The sequence below is a fragment of the Simochromis diagramma genome, unplaced genomic scaffold (genome assembly GCF_900408965.1).
Source record: "Simochromis diagramma unplaced genomic scaffold, fSimDia1.1 OVJJ01000389.1, whole genome shotgun sequence".
NCBI lineage: Eukaryota > Metazoa > Chordata > Actinopteri > Cichliformes > Cichlidae > Simochromis > Simochromis diagramma.
The window spans coordinates 1,073,866-1,097,254 of record NW_024387227.1 but is presented as its reverse complement, the minus strand read 5'-3'; the positions used below and the strand labels follow the sequence as shown (position 1 = coordinate 1,097,254).

The following is a 23,389-nucleotide window of genomic DNA, read 5'->3' as shown; positions in this document are numbered from 1 at the left end:
GGTGGTTAAAGGTGAAACCCCTGTGAGATCTTGCTTCAACCTATCATGTGACTTACTGAGGTCACCAGAGACGAGGTGCGAGTGGGGTTGCCTGGGAAGAGAAATCAAGACTGCACTGAAAGTGGCTGACAGCTCATGTTGTAAGCCATCACTTTTCTTCAGTGACGGTTACTCACAGTGGACAAAGATGGCCTCCTTTACTCCTCTCTTAAACCATCTGTAGTTTGTCCTTTAGGTGCACACGTACAGCTAAGTCTGTTGTTGAGGTGGTTCTTATATGTTGTACTGTGCATTTGTGAAATGGCTGTTTAGTTTTACCTATGCAGAGGTCCGACCACACCTCACTGCAGAGTATACACAGCATACATTTTTTTTTTTTTCATCTTGTGTTTGAGAGTTTGTGTCTTAGACAAAAATTGGACCAGGTCTAAGGGGACAGCTGCCACTTGGGGTCAAATACCTGTGGCTCTTTATCGTTTGCTTTTAGAACTGAAGAAACCTCTTGGATGAGAGGTGAAACGTCTTCACAAACTTAAAGAAGTCCAGTTGGCTCTTTTTTTCAGGCTCTCTAGAGTGTAGTTGAAATGGTTTGGGCAGCTCGTTTCATATCGGCTTCATGGCTGACCAAACAGATTTCTGAGCTTCTTGCTTTGCCTTCTCCAACCATGACTGAAACCTAAACAGTGGGGCAGAGATTAATGGCTACATAGCTCTTAGATTGGTCCTGGAAGTTTTACAACCCTGGGAAATTCATACCAATATGTTTTTTCACACAGTTTCAGAATGGTTTTATCCTCTTGTGGAAATTTTAATTTCATCATTGGGATTTCTCTAAAAGCAAAACCAAACAGGACCTAAATTATTAAGCAAAGATGTCGTTTTAATCCCGAAGCAGAGATATTTTCGTCCCATAACCTTCCTCTAATTATTGTGTTGCCATAGAAGCACACAGTCAATGTTGACGGAACAACGAGCGGCATGAAGTTCCAGCAAACACCCAGAATACTTTGTGGTGGAATATGGGTGGTTTTCTTCAAGACTTTCCCCCTCTGACATGAGACAGAGGGAATCGGGGGAAAGACAGAAAACGAGTGTGTGTGGGTGGTGGGGGTTGGGATTGGTCCTGTTGAACTGTGGGAAAATCCCATGTACTTTCTCCCTAATAACACATCGATGAGGAGGAGGGGGTGAAAGAAAAGCATGAGAGCCAGATTCAAATGCTGAGAAACATAAGAGATAAGAGACAGTGGAGATTGTAGAAAAGACAAGGATGAAGAAAGAATGGACATCAAAAGAGGACTGGAGATGAAAAGAAAACAATTTAAGGTGAAATGAGAGAAGCAACAAGTGAAGAAGAAAATGCCTTCCTCCTCTTTTCTCTCTCTCCACAACTTCTACCCTTTCTCACCTCTTCTTCTATCAGTCTCCACCTCATCCCTATCATTTCTCTCCATCTCTTGCATTTGTTCCCACCCCCTTCTGTCCACCCCCTCTCCCCGATGAAGCGTGTTGAAGAGTCTGGCATCGGTCCCATTCTCTTCAATCAGAACACGGAGAGATTGTTTTGATTGCTCAGCCCACTAGCGCCAGAAGTCTTTGCGTCTGTTTCCTGTACACAGATTACTTTTTCTGAAAATTACTGCGCTTTAAGGACGTCCCTTAAAAAAAAAAGCCCTCATTTCCAGGAAAGACAGTAGTGTTTTTTTTCTTGACTTTGAAAGCATATTATTACTTATTTCATGCGGGAACCCACTAGAAACAGGCTTGTGGATCATTTTGGGGCTCGACCCCATATTTTGAGAAGTTCTGGTTTGAAATAATGATGATTCTCACTGCAAAATTAGGGGGTTTAAAGGGTTCTTGTGTGATTCTTTTTAATGTGTACATATTGGAATTGGGTACAGTTATGAGTCCTCATGGGAAGATTATCACTTTCAGTGACTTTTCAGTGACTCACTGCTTTTAAAAGGTTTCCCTGAATTGTAAAGAATAGCTATTTTCATGACTATCTCATCTGGTGTGGGTTTTTTTTTTTAGAAACTGTTGACAGATTTTACAAGTATGACTTTTAAACTGCAGGGTCTGATGAGAAATACAATAGTACTGGTCATATATGAAAAAATATAGTATTACAATGAAACAAGTTATACTTTTCAATGTTCTCGCCTTTCCCTAAAGCATGACACTGAATTCATTACAGCCGTTCAAGTGTGTGTAACCATTCTAAACTATAATCTACGTCACTAGATATCACTACTATGTACTTAAGGCCTATTTTGGGTGAGTTTGTAACCTGAGAACTACTTTTTATGCGGTCACTGCAGGGTTTTGTGGGAGTTCAAGTTCGGTAAAAGTTTAGACTGCCTGAAAGCTGTGCCTGTGCGTGTATGTGTGTGGTGTTAACGTGCACAAGTCCCTTTGAATGGCTTCTTTGTGAGATCAGCCCTGCTGAGATTTCAGCCTGTGATGGGACCATGGCAGAGTGGAAAATGTACTATAAATCTGGCAAATCAGTTACTTATATTTGAAACATTTGTATGCAGCATGCCTCTTAAGGCCGTTCATGTTCGTGGCAAGGAAAATGAAACATGACCTGATTTTAATATTTATGAGCTGATCTGTAGTTGTGCTATACTCCTTTGTTTTTTTACTCTGCAGATTGCCATGGTTAGTTTTCCTTGTGTTGTGCAACTGTTACCTCCACTGTCACTCCCGTGTGTATGAGTTATTTTCATATGGTCTAATTGTGTCATACAGCAACATTTTGGCTCATTTTCTGAGATAGACTCTCCAGCAATCACACCACCTTTATGCTGTCATGTGTTTCAGGCCTCTTTTACCCCTCTTGGTCCCTATTTATCTCATAACCACATGAATGATTATGTTTAAGTTAAGAATGAGTGTGGGCCACTATCTCTATTTTTACTATTTATAGCATTGTAGAAGCAAAAGAGATGAGGGAAAAATGTTACACAGCCAGGAAAAGACCATGGCAACCATTCAGACAAGCCTTGGCTATAAAATCATTGTACTTACTTCCTCCGAGGCCGTAAAACTGCCTCATGCCTCGACTGATACACATTTTCTCCTAACTTTAGATGAGTATTTGTAGTTAAACGTTATCGTTGCCAAAAAAAAAACCCATTTACCACAAGATTTTAACTGTTTCCAGCGTGTGATTTATCCAAACCAGATCAAATAAGACTGAATCGGGTCACATGTTCAACCTGTGTCACCATGTTGGTTCAAAAGTTGAATGGGATGCATTACCTGAACTGAATCAAGCTCCGATTTCAATTCACAATAATTTTGTCATTTAAACATGTTTAACCGGAACATTGCTTCGAGTTTTGGCTGCCCTTTCCTTCCTCACTGTAGCCTCATTGTTGAGGGCACGGTCAGACACACAAACACTCAGAGAAGCTGACAGGAAATGAGTGTCTGTACAGGATGCTCTACCTTTCCTACGATGCCCACTGATTGTCTTTGCCTTGGAAGGATGAGTCACTGCGCTCATTCATACAGCCACTTACAGGGATCAAGGACAAAATGGGTTAATTTTATGACTTTAATGTTAACCAAAAATAGAAGCGCTATACCATTATTGAAAGTTAAAGTCATAATAACAAGCTGGCTTTGCTTTTTTACTCATTTGCAGCTCTAATGCGTCAGGTTAGTAATGTGATTGCAGGAGATTTTGTAAAGGAAGTGATGCGTTACACTCGTATACAGTCATCTGACTTTATCAAGGTTAGATATTATTTTGTGGCTGTGCAGTTTCCTTATATTAACATCAAGGAAGCACGTGGTCATTGATCTTCAGTTGTGTATGTTGTATGTCCCTGTCATCATTGTCAGTAAACATGGGAACGAGCGTGTTTCCCGTATGTGTTAATCTGTCAGCCTGTAAATGGCTCAAACAGAGGATGTGTGACCCTTTTAGCACAAAGGGTCTTTCTGCAGAATCCATGCTCCACTCCCTTCCACCTACTACAACTGGCACTGGCAGCAAGTCACGAGTTAGACACGTCTGTGCTGAACTTGAAGAAGAATGTGTCACTTGTCACACTCTTTTCTGTTTTGATTCTTTGGGACGTAGTCTCATGTTGAATACCGTGACAGCTGCTTGATTTTTAACAAAGGGGCCTTTAGAACATGCTTAGTACAAGAATCTCATATCACACAAGTAACACTTGATGTGATTTGCTCCACAAGGATTTGAATGAAAAACTAGGCAACATTTAATATGGGTTTGGTTATGTGAACACACTCTAGAGAGGGTGTAACCTGTGTTTGTGTAACATCATCATCTTATTGTCGCATTTTGAAATGAAATCATTGTGAAATTACTTCAATCCCTTTTTAATAATATAGGACCATCTTGTATTCCTCCTTTGGGTACAGGGGCCCCTGATTTGGGAGGCATTTGTTTTTAAGTTGATACTCCAAATATCCAAGGTTACATATCGTGAGTCAGTGTCTTGCTCAAGATCGGTTTGTGAGGCACACTTTGGGTAATTGCTCTGACAGTTGCTATCTAAATTATTTCGGTTTTGCTGCGTGACCTAAGATTGAACCGTACCTGTCGTCTAAGTAAAGAAGTGATCCGAGTCTTGCTGAAAATTCTTTTGGTCTAATTTTAGTACACAGAAGCTGTGTTCGATAAGATGTAGATACCTGGATCTGTCCAGTGTGCCTGTGGCTTTTTGATAGCAATCTCAGTGCCATCAGATGCCAGTAATCATCACCCTGAGTCATACTCATCCCCTTGAGGAGGAGATGTTACCCAACCACCCACACACATCCATCCATGCTCTGCTCTGCGCTTATCCACGTAAAACAGTGCGCTGACGATAAAGTTGATTTAGTTATGTTGGCCCGTCACCCAGCAGCTTGGAAAGCATACAAGTGCGGATACGCGCACACACACTCAGAGTAACACAAATTATCCAGTCACATGCTTTTTTTTCTTCTTCCTCTCTCTCTCTCTCTCTCTCTCTTTGTCCCCACATAAACAGACTCTCCCAGTGGAGACACACACACACGCGCGCGCACAAACACACACTTACTCTATGAGCGTCAGAGGGCCCCATGTATGTCAGAGCTTTATCCAAACACAGCTACAGTTGCTACATGCTGCAATTATTACCAGATGGACTCAGGGAAAACATATTAAGTCTGCTTTTTCATTATTGCACTGCACACCCTCCTGTGAGAGGGAGAGTTCGAGTGGAAAAAAAAATAAGGAGGGAGAATGAGAGAGACATTTTAAAAAAGTATAAATTGTCTTTAAATTGACTGCAATCTACCGTCCCTGAGTAGTTGCTTATTTTCATTTCGATTTACCATTAAGTTCCTTTGAAACAAAAAAAAAATCACCTATTTTTTTTTTTAACTCTTTATATCTAAGTACAATCCTTTTGTTTTTTAACTTGATGAAATCCATGAAACTCCATTCAGTAAGACTTGGAAAGTATGGAAATTGTGAGTTAACAAGCTGTTGCTGTTCATAAACACCAACTTCCTATCCAGTTGTTAAGTGATGATGTATGAACCCTGCTTCCGGGTCCAAACTACTTTGCGTTTACTAAGGCTGTTGTTTTTTTTTTTAACACTATCTATTTTCTATTTAATTTTCGATTTAATCTGAACAAGCTCATTAAAAAAAAAGGGGGAAAAAAAGTCAGTGAACACTGTCTGCGTTTCTCAGTTTTTATTACCACTATTTATCGGCAGCACGTTTTAAAGCACCGTTTTTTTTTAAAAAACCTTACAGTGTAACTACAGCCCAGCCCATGCAGCAGTATATTAATGACTAACCTCGTATTGTTGATGAATGATCTCGGTTGTGCTTCTGACTGAAGTTTGGTTCGTTTACAGCAACCTGCCATGCGATTGCTAACTTTTATTGAGTGGAAACGTTACTGTGCTAATGTGTTTATATAGCTAGCCACCACGTAGCACATCAGTACATACCAGCTAGCCAAACTTCAGTAACCCCACAAACATCACTGCTGTTTAGTTTTCTGTCTTCATTTATGTCAGAAGTGATAGCAGAACTGTACGTTTTAATTTTTCAGAAATCCCTCAGTTGGAACAGGGTATATTATGTTTAGATGGAAATTAGCAAGCTAACTCCCTGCTAACTTCTAACTCTGTTAAACTTTAACATCCAGGCATCCATGGAAAAAAAGGATTTATTCATTGTTACACCTGGTAAAGCAGCCAGACTTATCATTTAATTAAAGATGAAAAAATTTCAGTTTTTAACTCAGTGATTCCGCAGTGTTTGTTTGACTTGAAGCGGAGTTTGGACCCGGAAACAGCTAATGACATCCGACTGAAAAACTGAATTTTTCCTGTTTCCATAGTCACACACACGCAGAAGAAACTTTTACCGTCCAACCTTTAAAAATGAAACATCACTAAACACCTTCCCACAATCACCCTTAGGTCTTCTTACTTTGGGTTTAGTCAAAGTCAAAGAGCAGTCAGTGGTCCCCTGGCAAAAACTAGTGTCTAGGGGTAGAAGACTATTCCTCATTTGATTAGCAAGCGGTTGCTGGCTGTCGCTATGTGACATCGGTTGCAAAGAAGGTTCTGGACCAAAAACCTCTCCCACGGTCACCTGTGATTTGCCTGAATGATGTTGATTTGTGTGCAAACACTTGCCAACTAATCACTGAGCAGCAGTGAAACTGGAAGTGGAAAATATTGGTTGGTAACACATTGTTTCAAAATTCCCTTGCAACCTGTGTCACTGGCATTACTGACCGGTCTCTGGATCTGTGGCTGGGGCTTCAGCAATCGATTGGACCCGAAGCAAGCACTTCCTGACCTGTTGAGTAATACACATTTTGTCCTAGTTACTGGTGGTTGCTAGGAGGTCACCGTCAAGTCTCTAGGCCTGTGTGACTGGGCCCTTATTGAGTTTAGCAGCAAAAGCCAAGTATTAGAGTGCTCTCTTGCATTTCTAGACAGCTGACTTTACTCTTGTTTAAACTTTAGATTTCGATTATACACTTCCTCTTCACCTTGCTTTTTATTGCTTTTTTTTTTTTTTTTTTTTTTTGGGCCATGCAGTCTTTATTTATTTTACTTATTTCAACATCTGCTATTACAAGCTAATTCAGGAAAACTACCAGGAAAATGAAATGTTCCTTTTGTTTTGGCTGCACGATTGAAACTTCATTTTCCTGGTAGTTTTCATGCCCAGTGGCAGACAGAAGTGCATGGTGAAAGCGACACTTTTTCATGAAACCAGTCTGGATACAACTACATTATGCAACCAACTCTTATTTTATACGGTAATCAGTTGAAACAAAAAAGCATGCCTGATGCATGTTTTAATATCATCTATTACTAGCATAAAACATCACCATTTGAATTATGTATAATATCTCCCCCTTGATCTCAGCCCAACATCTTCTTTCCAGTAAAAACATGTCAAACCACAAAAGAAGTTAAAATATCACCTATTAAGATGCAGAGAGATGAAGCATTTTATATTTAATTGAGTAGAACATTAACTGGCTGCTTTCATGCAGCAGTTTCCAGGAAAGGAGAGGAAAGGTAGCAGTTGTGGTTGAAACACAGAAGAAGGATTCAGAAAGTTATTTGATACCATGTTCCATAATTTGTTTAGAGTTTGAAAGTCAAGAAGAGATTCTTCACAGATCTCATAAAAAGAAATTTCAGTTTAAACATGAGGAAATATGTGATCATTCTAAATTTATTACTGGAAACTTTAGTCTTCATTTCTTTCTTGTTATAATTTGATAGCTTCTAAGTTCACTCTGCCTAAAATACTTATTGTTACAGATCATTTGAATTAATTGATCTGAAGTTTACTCCTTGAATAATCTCAATTGGTTAATTCCAGAAAACCTTCAAGGAAAATGTACGAAAATATTGCTACATTACAGACTTTTTGTGTGATTTTGTATTTCTGTGTATTAATGTAAAAAGTGAAGCGTGCATACCATCATGTGGCACATGCATATTTATGTCCCATACATATGCCAGCTATTCCTGCTTGACATCTTCTGCACTGCTAATTATAAAAGTGTGCTCTTCTTTCTCTGATGCATGCCAGCAGGGAGAGACAGGTCACATCTTCTATCCTTCCTTTCTTTACATAGTTTCTCACACATGCAGAAACTTTGTTCCTATACATAGTCTAAATCATCCCAGTCCCTTACAGGCTAAATTCAGAAGCTTTGTGTCATCGGTGGCTTGACTTTTAACCTCACTTGCTAATCCTACATATGCTAACCTTAACATATAAGTGGGGCGAGTAATTCTTGTGTGTTTGTTTTTATAACTAACCCTAGTCTTCACAGGTTATAGATTGTCCAGCACAAATTGGCTCTTGGTTGTCTGATGCTGGCAGTGAGTGCTGGCAACCACAAAAGGGAAAATAGTGTAGTGCAAACAAGTGAAGTTTGACAAATAGGGATAACAAAGTGATTCAACCACAGCCTGCTTTACTCAATAGAGTTACCGGATTGAATAATACTTGTTCTGTGCCAGGGCAGGTCATTCAGGACTTGGGTCAGGTGTGGCAGCTACAGTAGGCCATCAGTCATTTAACTGCCCCTGTCCCACCTTTCTGATCCTCTAGCTGAGGTAACATGACCCTTAGAACTAGCAGAGCTGCTCAGTGTTTCCATCATTACAAGGTGCCATGTTCAGCAAAATATAAATACCCAGGAAAAATGCAGTTAACATTAGAAGAAAGAAGAAATATCCAGTCAGTGATCCATTTGCCTTATTAGTACATGCTCATATTGCAATATTGTTTGTTGCCTGTTCTTGTTTGGCCGTGAAATTAAAACGATATGAGGAGCTGTAAGTGTATAAATGCAAACAATGGTCTCTTTTAGCCCATTGCAAGGTGATTGCTAGGCAACATGATAACATTGTCATCTATCACGTATAATTCAGCTTTTGTGGTTATAATGGACATGTTATTGTCATAAAATTAAAACAATAGGATCCTTTCATAAGGTGTTGTAGGTGCATAGAGGCAAAAAATACTGTTCAGCCTAGCCTGTTGCTAGGTGGTTGCCAAGCAATTTGATGGCATTGTAATGGTTGCTCAAATCCTCATCATGTAGGAGGAGTTGGCAGACAAAGAGACAAACACAGAGATTTTGTTTTATAAGAGGAAGAAAAGACTGGTCAATTTTAATAGATTACCTGAGTTATTGATTTAGCACTATGTAGGTTTATTATTGTTGTTACTGATATTAGCATTTTTACGAGCTTTTTCACTCAATGTGGAGATAAAAATGAAGAGGTGAGAAGAACAGCAGGTGATATGTTGTAAAGCTTCTTGGCACGGAAATAAGTCCACTTTTCTCCCTTGGTGGGCTGTATTAATACCCTTATGCACAGGATTGGAGCCAGCAAAGGGATGTACTGTAGGATGGGGGTGGAGAAGAAGCATGGCACCCAGAACAGCTGTCCTGTGTCTTGAGCCCAAAGAAGCTCATACAGAATTACTAATCATCAATCACAGGGAGGTATTTTCATAAGTCATAAATAGGATCCATAAAGCCAGATTTTCCTTCACTACATGGGAAAACTTACAGAGGCCCTGTTCCTATACATGGCCTCTCCTCTCAGGCGCCAGTCAGTCCAAAGTGATGTCTTCTTCGAGCCAGGAAGCGAGCGACAGACAGATGGACAGATGACTGGGTGGCAGCAGACAGAGTAGTAGTCTAGTCGTCCCTGTTTAGCTCCTACTCTCCTTCCTGTTCGGTAGCTTAACAACTATTTCTGTATCTGTGTCAGCTTTGCACTTTTGGAGTGGACTGTCACTTGTGCAAGCACCCCAACACCACTTGCTCACATGTGGATCGGTTTGCTACACAGCTGAACTATTCAATGTAATTTTTGTTTTAACATGGACATTATGTTATTGGAGATTAAGATTTTATTATCTGATTTCTGGTATTATTTAGTCCCAATACAAATAACTTATTTGCTAGTACTCTAAAAACTCTTGAATGATTTATTGATATGACAACACCTATATTATGTTTTTCTCATGGTGTCAAAACCCACCGTCACTGGTTTTTGTCTTCTTTTTTGTATACCCTTTTTTTTTTTTGTTAAACTACGGAGAAAACGCTAAGTAATGCACAATTTTTGAAAAGCAAAAAGATACACATTTTATTGTTACTCCCCAACTAGTCACAGCAGATGGCTGCCTCTCCCTGAGCCTGAGCCAGAGGTTTCTTCCTATTAAAAGGGGGTTCTTCCTTCCCACTGTCGCCAGGTTCTTGCTCATAGGATGTCGTCTGATCATTGGGGCTTTCTCTCTGTAATTGAAGGTTTTTTACCGTACAATATAAAATACGTTGAGACAACAACTGTTGTTATGATTTGGCGCTATCAAATGAAGTGAATCAAGTTGGCGAGCTATGTATCATTTAGAAAAATAGATGTTCTGCCATCTATTAATGGATGATGAGGTAGTGTTGTTTTAGGTATAAGTGTGTAATGGAGTCCTGGAAGCCCAGTTTGATAAATGCATAATTTTGAATATAAAACCGTTTATATTACCATCTGTCCATTTTCTGCTACTTAACCAATTCAGGTCATGAGGGACGGAAGGCAGGGTATGCTGTGGACAGGTTACTAAGTGTCTAATATAAAGTCCCATGAAGAATGCCTTCATCTTTGCTGGATGAAGTCTGGTTATAGCAAAAATTGCAAAAGTTCCAACTTTTATGTCATGTGATTGTTTGTTTGGTTTTTTTTGTTCATTTTTTCCCTCACTGTTCAAACTGGAGACTGTGGTACTACAGTTGCAGTGATATAAGGAAGGGGTCTGCTCTGCATTGTTACTGAAACTGCTTTAAGGTAAAAAGAAAAAAAAAAAAACCCCAGAAAAACAATGATATTATATTTAAAGACATATTATATTTAATTTATATTTAAAGATATTACACTTTTCATTTGAAGGTTGGATTATAAACAATAATCTCATCCTCCTTGATACTGAAACTGGTATTAGACAACATCACTACATATTGGGTCCAATCTCATCTTTCAGGGTGAGTAATTAAATTCAAATACTTTGTTTTGTTCCTCACTAAGGACAAAAGGTTTGGAGATACCAGCGCTGAATTTAATGGATGTTTACCTTTCCAGTGAAGGTCAAATGTGTCATCTGTATCCAACTAAATGCAGCTCAGCTGGAACCAAAGGAAGTGAATGTTATCAGAATGTAAGCACACATTGTGCCCAGTACACATTCTATTGTTTGATATGCTGAAACCTGGCATACACAGATGTATTAGCACATGACGAAATCTCCATTCAGGAGTGTTTCTAACATCAAACCCACTAAGAGTTGTATTTTTCTGTTACGCACAACTACTACAACATACAGAAATTTATTTGAAAAAAAAATGTCAAGAGTAATTAAACGATCAGTTTTACATTCACATGAATACAGGTAGCTGCTGTGTGTACATATAACCTGGAGTCTAAAGTGTTTTCCATGGATTCTGTCAGTTCAGGGCTTTTTGTCCTCATTTTCTGGTTTTGGCAAACACAGTAAAAATCTCCAGCTGCATCAAAGACAGAGATAAGAGTCTGTGTGTGCGTGTGTGTGTGCATGTGTGTAAGAGAGAGAGAGGATCTTGTAGCCTGATTCTGGCCTGCCTTGCTGGTCACAGGTAATCTGCCCAGGAGCTCCGATTTGAAAAGGAATTGCACACACGCACACATTGGACATCTGGCCACAGTGCCGGTTCTTATCTTTTCTCCCGATGCCGTCCTGTCGAGCACATGGAGAGCAGTGATAACATCGAGCCCGGGGTTCTGATAATTACACATACATACGCGCGTGCGCGCGGGTGCATGCACGATAAGTACTGCATGATTTGCATACAGCATGTATCTGTACATATAGTATATTTGTGTTTGTCTGCTATCTGTGAGTGAGACTACGACCAACGCTCAGAAATAGACTTTGGCTAATGTTTGACTGACTTTGTTTCTTTTCTTCATATATGAAGTTTTAAGTTGTTGGCAGTGACTGATTCGCAAAGTGCAAAGCCTTGTAATGAAAGACTGTGACTGTCTGCTGTGCTTAGCATCAGATCAAAAGATTGCTTCAACTGTGGTTTACTAAGCACTTTGTCTTCTTTTCGTCTATTAAATGCGTTTGTGTATGTGTGTGTCTGTATTTGCGCGCAGGGATTGCTGCTCTACAGTAGAACGACTGGTTTGAATAGTATTTGCTCTCAATTTGACAATTTACAGATTTTAAAACAGAGAAAAAAAAGAGTTCTCGTTTCATAATTTGCATTCTGTTGAGGGTTTTTGTTAGGCAGAAGTGCGTGAGAGGATCTGTGAATGTGCGCGCACGCTTACCCAAGCCCGTGTGTGTCTTAGTGCACGTGCCCATGGGGCCCTGCTAGTGTTTGATTGCTGCTCTGACCACAAGTTGGGCTTTGACTCATAGTTCTAATTAAACGTAGGGCAGGTCTGAACTGGCAGGGCACACATGCACGTACACACACCGCCTCTGAAGTTGATCTGTTATTGCCATTCGGTTAGTTGCACCCTCAAAAATGGTTCATTACACTGGGAGCACACACACATGCTAATGCCTCGCCAAAGGAGACTGCAGCTGATCTAAACAGAGGCTTCAAACTTTTAAAGGTTTTAATTGTACTGCAGCTGTGGCACACAATAATAGTTGTCACTGTCATAACAGCTGTAACTGAACAGTGAAAACCAGTTTTTAAAAATCATACGTAATCTGTAAAAGTACTTTTTTCAAGCATACTATTATATATTTTACTATGTAGCTAAATTTGATATTTTTTTTTACCCTTTTTTTAAACCCTGATATGACTCTAAAATGTGTTGATAACCTCTGCTGTACAGGAAATGTGTCACTGGGAAATGGTCAACAGGGAACGGGGAAAAACGTAGGGAAGTGGAAGATGGAGAACGATAGCCAGTGGCTGACAGTGAGAGAAAGGACAGAAAAGTAGAGTAAGGCAGACGGAGCAAGAGACTTTTAAAGGAAAGAGGATATGTCAGTTGTCGAACTAAATTTTGTTTTCAAAAACGGTTTCGATCTAGGGAAACATTTCAGAGAAAGGTAGAAAGTCACTGCCCCTGGAAAAAGAAGACATTTGGGAAATTTAAGCCCCTAAATATTTAAGAAAAAAGTTAAGAACATGGAAGAACAGTCCTCCTGCAAAGAAGGGCGAATAGTCTGTTGGTGTCTCAGGAGAAACAACAGAACCCAGCTGTTGCTCTGCAGGCCACCACACCCAGCTGAGAGAGGCTCCATTTGTTGTTGTTGCTGGCCTTCACGACGCTGACAGAAAAAGTGGGGAAAGGGGGAGGTGGAGGTGGTGGCAGCAGACTCCGGCTGACTTAAAGTAAAGAAAAGAGAGAGTGAAAAGTAGCAAAGGAAATGAAAAGAGGATGCTGCATCGCTTCTGGTTTGTCAGTTCTCCGTGAAAGGGTTTGGTCCAAAGTTTGTTATCTGGGTCGAGTATTGAGAATGCCACTGCTTTGTTTGATTACCCCAAGACTCGGGAGATTATGAAAACACAGCCAAGGGGACGTGACCTCAGCTGGGACCTGAACATTAACGCCGTTCCCACAAGAGCTCCTCTAAGCCATCTCTTTTCCCTTTTTTAACATGCGTCAGACGACTTTCACTCCCATCCATGTTATCCTTCACTTTCCGCCTGACGTTTATTTTCTTCAACCTCCTCTCGAGCTTCATCTGTGTTGTCCTGTTGTTCCCATTTTTCCTTGTGTCACTTATTTTCCCTCTGTCTCCAAATGTAATTGCTACACTTTTAACGACTGGGCTGTTTTTTTGTAGCTATTGTAAAACACACTGCTGTCATTTAATAAAATTATGACCTGGGTTTAACCCTTTTTTCCCCCCAGCCTTTTCAGCCACATTTTCCCTCAGCTACTGGTGAGCCATACAAGTAGCATTCCTTTATCGATTGAATTAAATACCTAATAAATATAAGATAATTGGGTATTGGTTAACATTTTTGTCAAGTTCAGAAGGAAATTAACCCCATAAAGTTGCCTAAGTTACAGAGGAGTCACCAAATTTGGATCCACGCTGGATGTGGGGGAAGCTTTGTGAGGGAAAAGTGCTTCAAACATCGACACTTGAGCCTTTCAGGTCTGACAACTAGAGACTATAAATAAGTAAGATTGCTGGGCTTTGAACTGGGAAGAAGCATATGTGGAATAAAAAAAGCATTGGATTTCATAATGAGTCCAACAGTGTTACTGAAGTGCAATGGCAGCTTGATTGAGTTCTGTTACATTTCCATTGGTATGAAGCTACAAACTGATGCCTGCGAGGGTCACTGCATCGATGTAAGATGATGAAAGCTGAGCTGGCTTCCTGTAGCACTGCAGTGATGTCTGTGAGTGCTGGAGTCACACCACTGCTATTCAGTGAGGTGTCCTATAGCGTCACACCCAGTAGTATTTCTAGTAAGTACCTCAGTAAACCACGACAGAGATAAAAGCATAGACTGCATATAAAAGATGGAACTGGTAACCATGACATAAACCAGTGGTTTGTGAAATCGTGTGTTGAAAACCTCAAGTGAGGCATTTTGGCTCCTGCGAACTTGGCGTTATGAAACCGGACATGACAAACACATGGATCTGAGAGAGAAACTGAGATACACTGCACAGTTTTAGAATAGAGTGATAGGCCCACCCTAAAGAATATCCGGTTTTATCCTTTGTTTTTAACTCTGACGGGGACCATAATTTACAAAATGAGCGTCTTGTTACACTCAAAAAGACATGAAACTGGGAATTGAGAACATAAACTCATCAGTAAAGTGTTTACTGAGGCTACAGATCAAGGAAGCAAAATGATCTTTATTTTTGGAGTGAGAGAAGTCTCACTCTGCTGGAAAGAATAGATTTGCTTTACTTTTTCATATCCTAAGGCTGTCATTTCATATACAGATTATCCTCGCATCATTTATATTTTTAGTGATGAGTGTTTATTTTTTTGTAGAAAAAACAAACACTCTTAAAAAATGTTATTATTTAATAAAAAGTTATTGCCTTTTAGTGTCAAAGAGAGGGTGTGTGGGTCTTTTTCTTTTTTCTTTGAACATAATCTGCACATAGGATATGTGTCACCGATAGGGCAGGTTAAGTTAGTAGGTTCCCCTCCTTTTCCTGTCTCCACCCATCCCCTTTTCCTTTTCCTGTCTCAAGTCCCAGTGAACAGATTGTGTACCCATGCACACCCAATTACACGCCATGTTCACCGAGCTCCCCCATGAGAGCTGCAGCCCTGGAACAAAGAGGACATCAGAAAGAACACAGGGGATTGCTGGAGGAAATGGAAGCACGCATAGTGATCATTTCAAAACGAGGGGGTTGGGACTACCTACATTTCGGTCCAGCTGTACTGTAGTACACAAACCCTTCAGATGTGGAATGTCTTTAGTTTTCGTTAACTTAAGGAATACAGTGCGGTGCCATGTGGCTGCAGAATTACATAGTTATTAAGGCCCTGAGGTTTTTCCTCAGGTTACAGTGTTTTCTGGGTGGGAAGAGGACTATAAAGTGCACGTGCAGAGAAAATAGACACAAATGCTCCTTGTGTGAACCAATCACATAATAGTAAAAATCTGTACAGAAGTGAAGTCTGCTGCCATTTATGCAAGTTCCCAGAATTTCAGTATTGGTACACGGAATTAAATTTGCTGTAATTATAGTGTTTTTGTGTGACCCAGTATGACTGTCAAGAGTTTTTAAAATCTGTGGAAATAGCTGCTAGTTGTGAGATGTTTACACTCAGTATATTTAAACAGTCTTGTGGTCTGTTTCTCGTTTAGCCAAACCAAATCTACATCCTGGTTTGACACATGTACTGCTTTGAATCTGTATCTCTTAGTCCCGACATCTTATATCCACCGAGGCATCTGGAACTACTTTATCAAATGAGTGTTTTTACTTCCAAGCAATACCAGTGACAGTTCTGCTTATTGTGTCAGCGCACACTACACGCTGCCTCCATCCATTTTTTAAAATCTCATTAGCAGTCTAAGCAGAGAATCCCAGACCACCTTCTACTGCATCCCCAAGCCAGGCTAGAAACATAATCTCTCCAGCGTGTCTTGGGTCTGCCCCGGGGTCACTTCCTGGTTGGACGTGCCCAAAGCACCTCACCTAGGAAGCATCCTAGTCAGATGCTCAAACCACACCAATTGGCTCCTTTTGATGTGGAGGAGCAGCAGCTTTACCGTGAGCTCCTGCCAAATACATGATTTCCACACCCTGTTTCAGAGGCTGAACCCTTAAAGCCTTTGCAGGAAGCTAATTTCCATTATTTGTCTCGGCTATCTTATACTTTAGTCGCTACCTAAAGTTTGTGGCCATAGCTGAAGGTAGAAACAAAGATTAACCAGACAGATATGTTCTGCTATTATTCCATTTCTTTCTAAACTTTTTATTTCCTGCATTTGTCTTGACATTTTCACCCTACTTTAAACTGTCTCTCAACCAGTAAAACCCCCAGACTGCAAAATTGACTTGCAGAATTGACAGACTACCCACATGGTGAAGAAATACCACAGAGGAATTCAGGATTGTTGTTGGGAATACACCAACAGTTGGTGTTGCATAGTACCCTATGATGTCATTTTCTTGCCTGAAAATGGGAGCGCACATGCACTTATGTTTTGCCTGTGTATTTGTGTGTGTGTGTGTGAGAGACTGTTTCAAGTGTGTTGCGAAAGAAGAGACTCAGTCAAAAAGAGTTTAACACTTTTAATCCTAATTGACCTTTTTACTGGAATATGACACATTAAGTTTACAAACCCAGATTTATTTCAAGCAATGTTTTCCTATAAATTGCATATGAGTCATAATGTATCACAAATAGCAGCAACTGAATAATTACTGGCTGCCAACAGACTTGTTGCCAACTTATTCTGCAACACACAAATACTCCGTTGATCCCTTTGTTTTCTATCATCCAGTCTTTCAGTTCTTAATCTATGAATTATTTTAAAAATCATTTAACGTTCAAAGATGTTTTATTCCATAGTAGATGCATATCATGTAGCATGATGCTTCATTTGGATCACTTATGATCACTTAGTGATCGTTTATGTATCAGGAGTATTGGAATAGCTGAGAGGCAACACGCTGTGCCAAAATTGGTCCACCCCAAGGATCGGGTCCCCCGGCACAAACGGAGTAGTATAGTGTACGCTGTTAAGTGCCGTGAGGATTGCCATGATTTGGTTGGTGGTTGCTGATCAGTGGTCATGACAGTATGCATATTAACAGTCAAGAAACTGACCTCACAGTCCATTGTTTGTCAGTGGTGCTAGTTTCAGTCATTATGCAAATGAACTGTTTATAAGGTTGGAGAAAACTGGAGTCAGCTGAGACTGAAGAAGCCACTTAGATGAGTGACGAAATGTTTCTCCCACTGAAAACACTACGTCCTACGGTTTCTTTACCTGGATTTTTGAGCGTGCATCAAGATATATGATGTACCCTCTCTACTTTTAAGATTAGGCTGAAAACTTTCCTTTTAGATAAAGCTTATATTTTTTACACTCACCTCTTTTCACACTTTTCATGTATTTATTATTAATCTCCATCTCTCTTCCACAGTGTGTCTTTTATCCTGTCTCCCTCTGTCCTCACCCCCAGCCAGTCACAGCAAATAGCTGCTCCTCCCTGAGGGACTCTGTATTAAAGACTCTGTATTACTTTGCTAACAGAAGTCCATGTGTTTTTCTGTTTTTTGTGGTCATTTGATGCATAAAAATCGATTTTCTGCTTGAGTTAATTCAAAACCATTTAAAAAAAACAGCGGTTATAAAAAAAAAATCATTTTCAGTCCTGGTGATTTTCCTTTGGGGGAAGGCCAAAACCTCTTTGGGAGGTGCCATTATGTACCTTATGCAGATTGGTAGCGGTCAGGAGACTGTAAACAGTTCATGATGGATTTCGAGGTCTGATTTTGATCATTGTCCTTTTTGCAGAACCCGGGATCTTTTCACTTTCACTCTTTTCCTGAGTTTGCTGGAATTTTTTTCTTTTTTCTTTCTTTTTTTTTCCTTTTTTTTTTTTTTTTTTTTTTTTGCATGTAGCACTTCAAATCTTTGGTGACTATGACAAAAAAAGAGCCAAGTTTACCTTCATATGTCTGTGGAACTTGTTTCCAAAAACCTGCAGCTTATCCTGATGTTTGTGCGTCAGCACTGCACAGTAAAATGACATAGTAGTACTCCTGTGTTGGATTAAACCTTCCTGCAGCATCTCTGCACACCTTGGGGTGTGTTGGTCTGCTCAGACTTTCCAAGTGGGAAATCTGAGTTGAGGGGACGTTCCACAAATAATTTCCCAGTAGGAACCCGGAATTTCCGACTTATTCAGGAGCACACCATAAATCCAGACTTAGGATGAGTCCTAAGTCTGGATTTATGGTACAAAAAACCTGGAGTTCAGTATTTCTAGTTCAACAATTCACCCTTAAAAAATTTGAATGTGTTTTTTTTTTCTATGCTTTAAGCTTTTAGGATTTGCTGAGACGTTGCACAGAAATGGAGGTGTTGTAAAATGTTGTATCAGTACCACTTCCACCATGTTTTTGTTATGTCTGTTTCAGTTATTTTTACTTTTTTTTTCATCTGATGAGTGAATGTCCCACTAGCATAGTTTACATACAGCCTAAATGCCCTCCAATGAGAGGCCACACTGTGTATGCACAGATATATGAACAGAGGTTTGTAAATACTTTTATGAACTATCCAAGATCACCTACACGAACCAAAAATTTTCTTCCAACTGGATATCCCTCGTCTTCATCCTCAACCAACAGCGCACAGTCAGTGTTGTATCCAGCAGCCATAAACCACATCAGTCTGTGTGGTCCTCTAATTACATATCAGATGGAGCCAGTCTCCATGATGAAAGCTCGACTTTGCACTTTGTGCTTTGGTGTCAGTCCTAATATGTAAAACAGATGTGTGTTTAATAGCAAAGCCCATCAGTGGTTGTGTAGCACTAGCTAGTTGAATGACTTTAGAGGCTGGATTCCCACTGGGGCCACCCGCACTTAGGAACTATTCCTGTAAGTTGGCTCAGTATTTTGGATCGGCTCTCCTAAGGAGCAGCAACCCTTGTCAGTGAAATGACAGTGATCTGAAAAGTTTCTCCCTGATAAACTGTGATTTCAGGCAGTAAACACCGTAGCTCGGGCACTAGTTTTCGAGATAAACGTTGCCCTTCATGCTGAGGCTTGTGCTCCATTTGCGGGGTAGCAGCAACAATCAGCAGCAGCAGAGAGTTGGCTGTGATTCTACCAGCCTCAGCTTCCAGCTAAAGCCTTCACTATCTGATCAGATCCCGGCCTTGTCTCAACAACTAGCCTGGATTATAGTTGTCATATCAGCCGGAGCCCAACTGATTACAAACACATTCGCACAATGATTACATGCAGCTTACTGTTGGATGTTATGAAACATCCTGCAATCCTTTTGTTTTCAAACCTGCGGTGGCTCAAGGTCTTGAAGCGATAAGGCGGCTTCAAAGGTAAAGATGTTTCATCGATTGTGTTGTTGCCAATTCCTTTGAGGGTGTGTGTGAAGTAGAGGTCAAACAGCCAAGACAAATATAATTAAAGCTAGAGCTGCAAGCAGTCATTAGTTTTATTGTTGATATTTTTCGGATTAATGTAGTCCTTCAAATAAAAAAAGAAAAACTGAATCCTGCTTCTTGCTTTCTTCCATCTGTTAGAAGAGTCAAGTTTTACCTTCTCACGCAGCTTTTTATGGTGATAAAAGTTGAACATGCACCAAGTCTCGCAAGACATAAAAACAGGCTGGTGGCTGCCCCTCCCTGAGCCTGGTTCTGCTCGAGGTTTCTTCCTATTAAAATGTAGTTTTTCTGTCCCACTTTCACGAAGTGCTCGATCAAAGGAGGTCCTTTGATTGTCGGGGTTTTCTCTGTACTGTTGTAGGGTCTTTACTAAGGATGGGATTTAATAAGAATAGAGCGATTCTGATTTCATTATCATTGTCACGTATCGACTTGATTCCTTATCGATTCTCCTGTTGATTCTCATTGGGTTCCATATAGCACACTGGGTATTTTCTCTCTCTGTAAACTCAAGAGATGGTCACATGAGAAAATCCCACTAGATCAGCCATTTCTGAAATACTCAGACAACCTTGCCATGTTCAAAGTCACTCAAATCACCTTTCTTCCCCCAGTTTTAAGCTCAGTTTGAAATTTGACAGGTCTCCTTGATCACATCTGAATGCCTAAATGCATTGAGTTGCTGCCGGGTGATTGGCTGAGTAGATATTTGTGTTAACAAGCAGTTGAACAGGTGTGATTGTACATGTGAATGATGCAAGAAGGAGTTTGGGTTTCAGTAAGTTTCCTAATTGGACAGAGCTGAGAAGTGATTTATTTCGATCTTGGCTTTACAGAAATCTGCTTATGTGTTGCAGCAACAGAGGTGGCTTCCAATGGTTGAGAAACATCCCAAGTATTCAGCTGAGCTCGAAAGAGTGTAGTAAAGTTGTAGGCTTCAGTTTGCTGGAGCTATTCGTGTTACATAAGGTTCACACACACACACACACACACACACACACACACACACACACACACACACACACACACACACACACACACACACACACACAAAATCTCCCTCACTCTTCTACCTCTACCCCCCTTTCCATTTTGCGGGAAAGATTTCACACAGGCCCACATACTCGCCATCAGTGTGGCATGGCAGCCATCCAGAGAGGGGCTCCAGTGTCACTCCCTTTCAAAGAGCTCTTTGCTTGCTGTCCTTTTGATGGCTGCTACCCAGCAGCAGTGGAGCAGAAGTGCAGAAAATCCAGCTTTCATAAAAATTTGTCCTTGATTTTCCACACTTAGTTTATGAGGGGGGAAAAAAGCTTTGTGAAAACTTAGCATTGCTCTGGTGCTACACTCTGTCTTTTTTAAAGACCATATATTCAGTAGTGGCAGAGCTGCTGTGGAACAGGTTGGGCAGCTTTTTCTGCTGGCACACATGATTTTTAGCCACAGGAGCACCTGCGGTCCTTACTGTGTGTAGCACTACCTACGCTACTTCCTGTCAAAGCAGGTTTGTCAGGAAAAGCTAAAGTAAAAGCATCACTGAAATATTCTTGTTTAAATAGAGTCAGATGAGGAGGAAAGAAAAATAATGGAGGAATCTGGCTCAAAGAGACTATAGTATAGCATCGCCAAAACAGAACTCAGTGGCCCATATTTATAACTGCTTGTGATTTAAATGTGAACTTTCTCCTTCAGGTATCAATAAATTCTTTATTAAAGTAAAGCTGGTGTCCTCTGGCAGTTAAGATGTTTAAAGTGGGGGGATTTACATACAAGTAAATCTAACTACAGTTATTAATCTTTCTGTCTGTAGTAAGGTGAAAAAAAAAGGACTAATCCTGGGCTGCTAATAGCTGGAGACAAGCTGTGCTAAGCCTGGCTTAACTTGTAGGGAGGAGAGGGAAAACTGTTTCTTTGCAAAGTGTGAAAACACTTTTAGACCTGGTCTTTGGTTGGTGACGCTCTCATGGTTTGATCAGTCTGCTCTGTTCTGATTCTGTCTATCAGGATTTGATGTCCCTCTCGGGGAGGGGTGGAGGGGGTTACTTGAACATGCGGTTCAGACTTCTCCTGAAAGTTACTCAAAATACTGTTGCAGTGACTTTTAGAAAAAGTGACCCCCGAGTGCTCATTCAGACATGAAGCTGCCGCTTTTAGCCGTGTCAAAATCTCCGAAATGGTGACGTTGCCAGGTTTGGTACCAAACAGAGACGTGCTGTTGCACAAGCTGATTGCACAAAGGCTACTAGGTGGAAGGCTAAACCGTTGGTGGTCAAGCAATAGTTAGAGCAAAAAACATCAGCCACAACACACAAGCTGCATGTTTTTGCGTCTCTGTTTGACACACATTAAACACAGTTTTAAAGCGGAGCCTTTTTTTCCCAAGTGACCGAGCCAGTCTGTTTCTCCAGTTGCAGATGCTAAGCTATCTGTGTTTACAGTGGAGTAACACAGTATTGTTGGACTTGGCACCACACAAAAAACTACAATAATAGTGCATTTCCCTAAATGTTAACTATTCCAACAACCGTAATTTAAACAAGAATGTTCCGACCGCGAGAAAATATATTTCATTGCATTCACACAGTAATAAACCTGCTGATGTTCACACCAGGATGATGTTGTCTTGGATATAACTCCAACACCTTTGTTAAGCTACAAGGCATCAGTAATGATTTATTTGTTTGCATCCATTTCTGTGAGAGATGTTTCCCCTCGGTGGATCATCTAAGAACACAATCTCTGGACATTTGTCAGAATCTAAAATAGGTCAGTCTCTGTTTTAATGAGGCCAACGTGCAGGAGGGTTATGCTTGCAGTAAATTGGTGTATGACATTGATTGTTTCACATAAACCAGCCAAATCTAAATGTATAGTATAAGTAGCTAAGTTGTTATGTATACTATTGATGACATATTTTAAGTAGAAGTGGCAAAGCCATTGGCCCTCAGTGCTGAGCATTCACCCTTACTGTGGGGTGGGCTTCTGTATAATGTCTGTATGTATAGTCTCTCTTCTCTTTGACATAGAAAATCCTACATTAAAGGACAGGTGCAATAATTATTACACTGTTGGTGTAATAATTGCTGTTAATTTTTATTCATGTAAATTTGACCATTAATTTAAACATAGTTGATCATGCAACAGCGAAAATAAAATAAAAGCATAAAATGAAACAATAAAAAACATATTTATTGAATTTATATATGATAAAAAATAATAATAATAATAATAATAACCAACCAAATAAAAAAAATATTTTTTTTGCAATTTCATTGCAACTGCTCTTGGAAGATGTGTGACCTTGTTCTGAATGACCTTCATAGAATTCAAGGCGATAATCAAAGAGACTCGGCTTCACTTAAAAACCATTTGAACGTGTTGGATTTCTGCTTCTTCCCTGAATTTCACATTTCAGCGCTGAAAGCCGCGAAGCAGTGCTTTCAGAGGACGCTGTGTGTGTGTGTGTGTCAGAATTGCGTGTATTTGTGGTTGTGTGTGTGTAACATTCCAGAAAGTGTCAGAGGTATGCGAATTACGTCTGACAGAGGAAGAATGTGAAGACTTCTGCTGCCATGTGAAGGCCGCTGTTGTTTACTGACAGACTCATGCAGAAGAAGTTGCTCAGGTGTGTGTGTGTGTGTGTGTGTGTGTGTGTGTGTGTTTGTGTCTTTTATTGCGTCACTTCCGGAATGTGGGAGTTGCATCACATTTCTGACATAAT

The 23,389-nt window shown here is 40.2% G+C and overlaps 1 protein-coding gene and 1 long non-coding RNA gene across 3 annotated transcripts in view; one reads left to right on the top strand and one right to left on the bottom strand.

The window, feature by feature from the left end:
* The window catches only part of atg7 (ATG7 autophagy related 7 homolog (S. cerevisiae)), a 62,539-nt gene that overhangs the window by 36,263 nt on the left and 2,887 nt on the right, over window positions 1-23,389 (top strand). The window contains exon 19 of one of the 2 annotated variants that reach the window (XM_040052295.1): window positions 20,526-20,637. The exons of the other annotated variant lie outside the window; for it this stretch is intronic. Within the exon in view, the coding sequence (XP_039908229.1) occupies window positions 20,526-20,591 (66 nt within the window). The 3' untranslated portion in view covers window positions 20,592-20,637. The remainder of the gene's footprint in view (window positions 1-20,525; window positions 20,638-23,389) is intronic. 2 annotated transcript variants of the gene reach the window in all.
* LOC120746801 lies at window positions 5,994-13,095 on the bottom strand. The gene is made up of 3 exons (XR_005698938.1): window positions 13,081-13,095; window positions 9,820-9,824; window positions 5,994-6,163 (listed from the first exon to the last, which is right to left on the bottom strand). It is a non-coding gene; the product is annotated as an uncharacterized LOC120746801 (long non-coding RNA).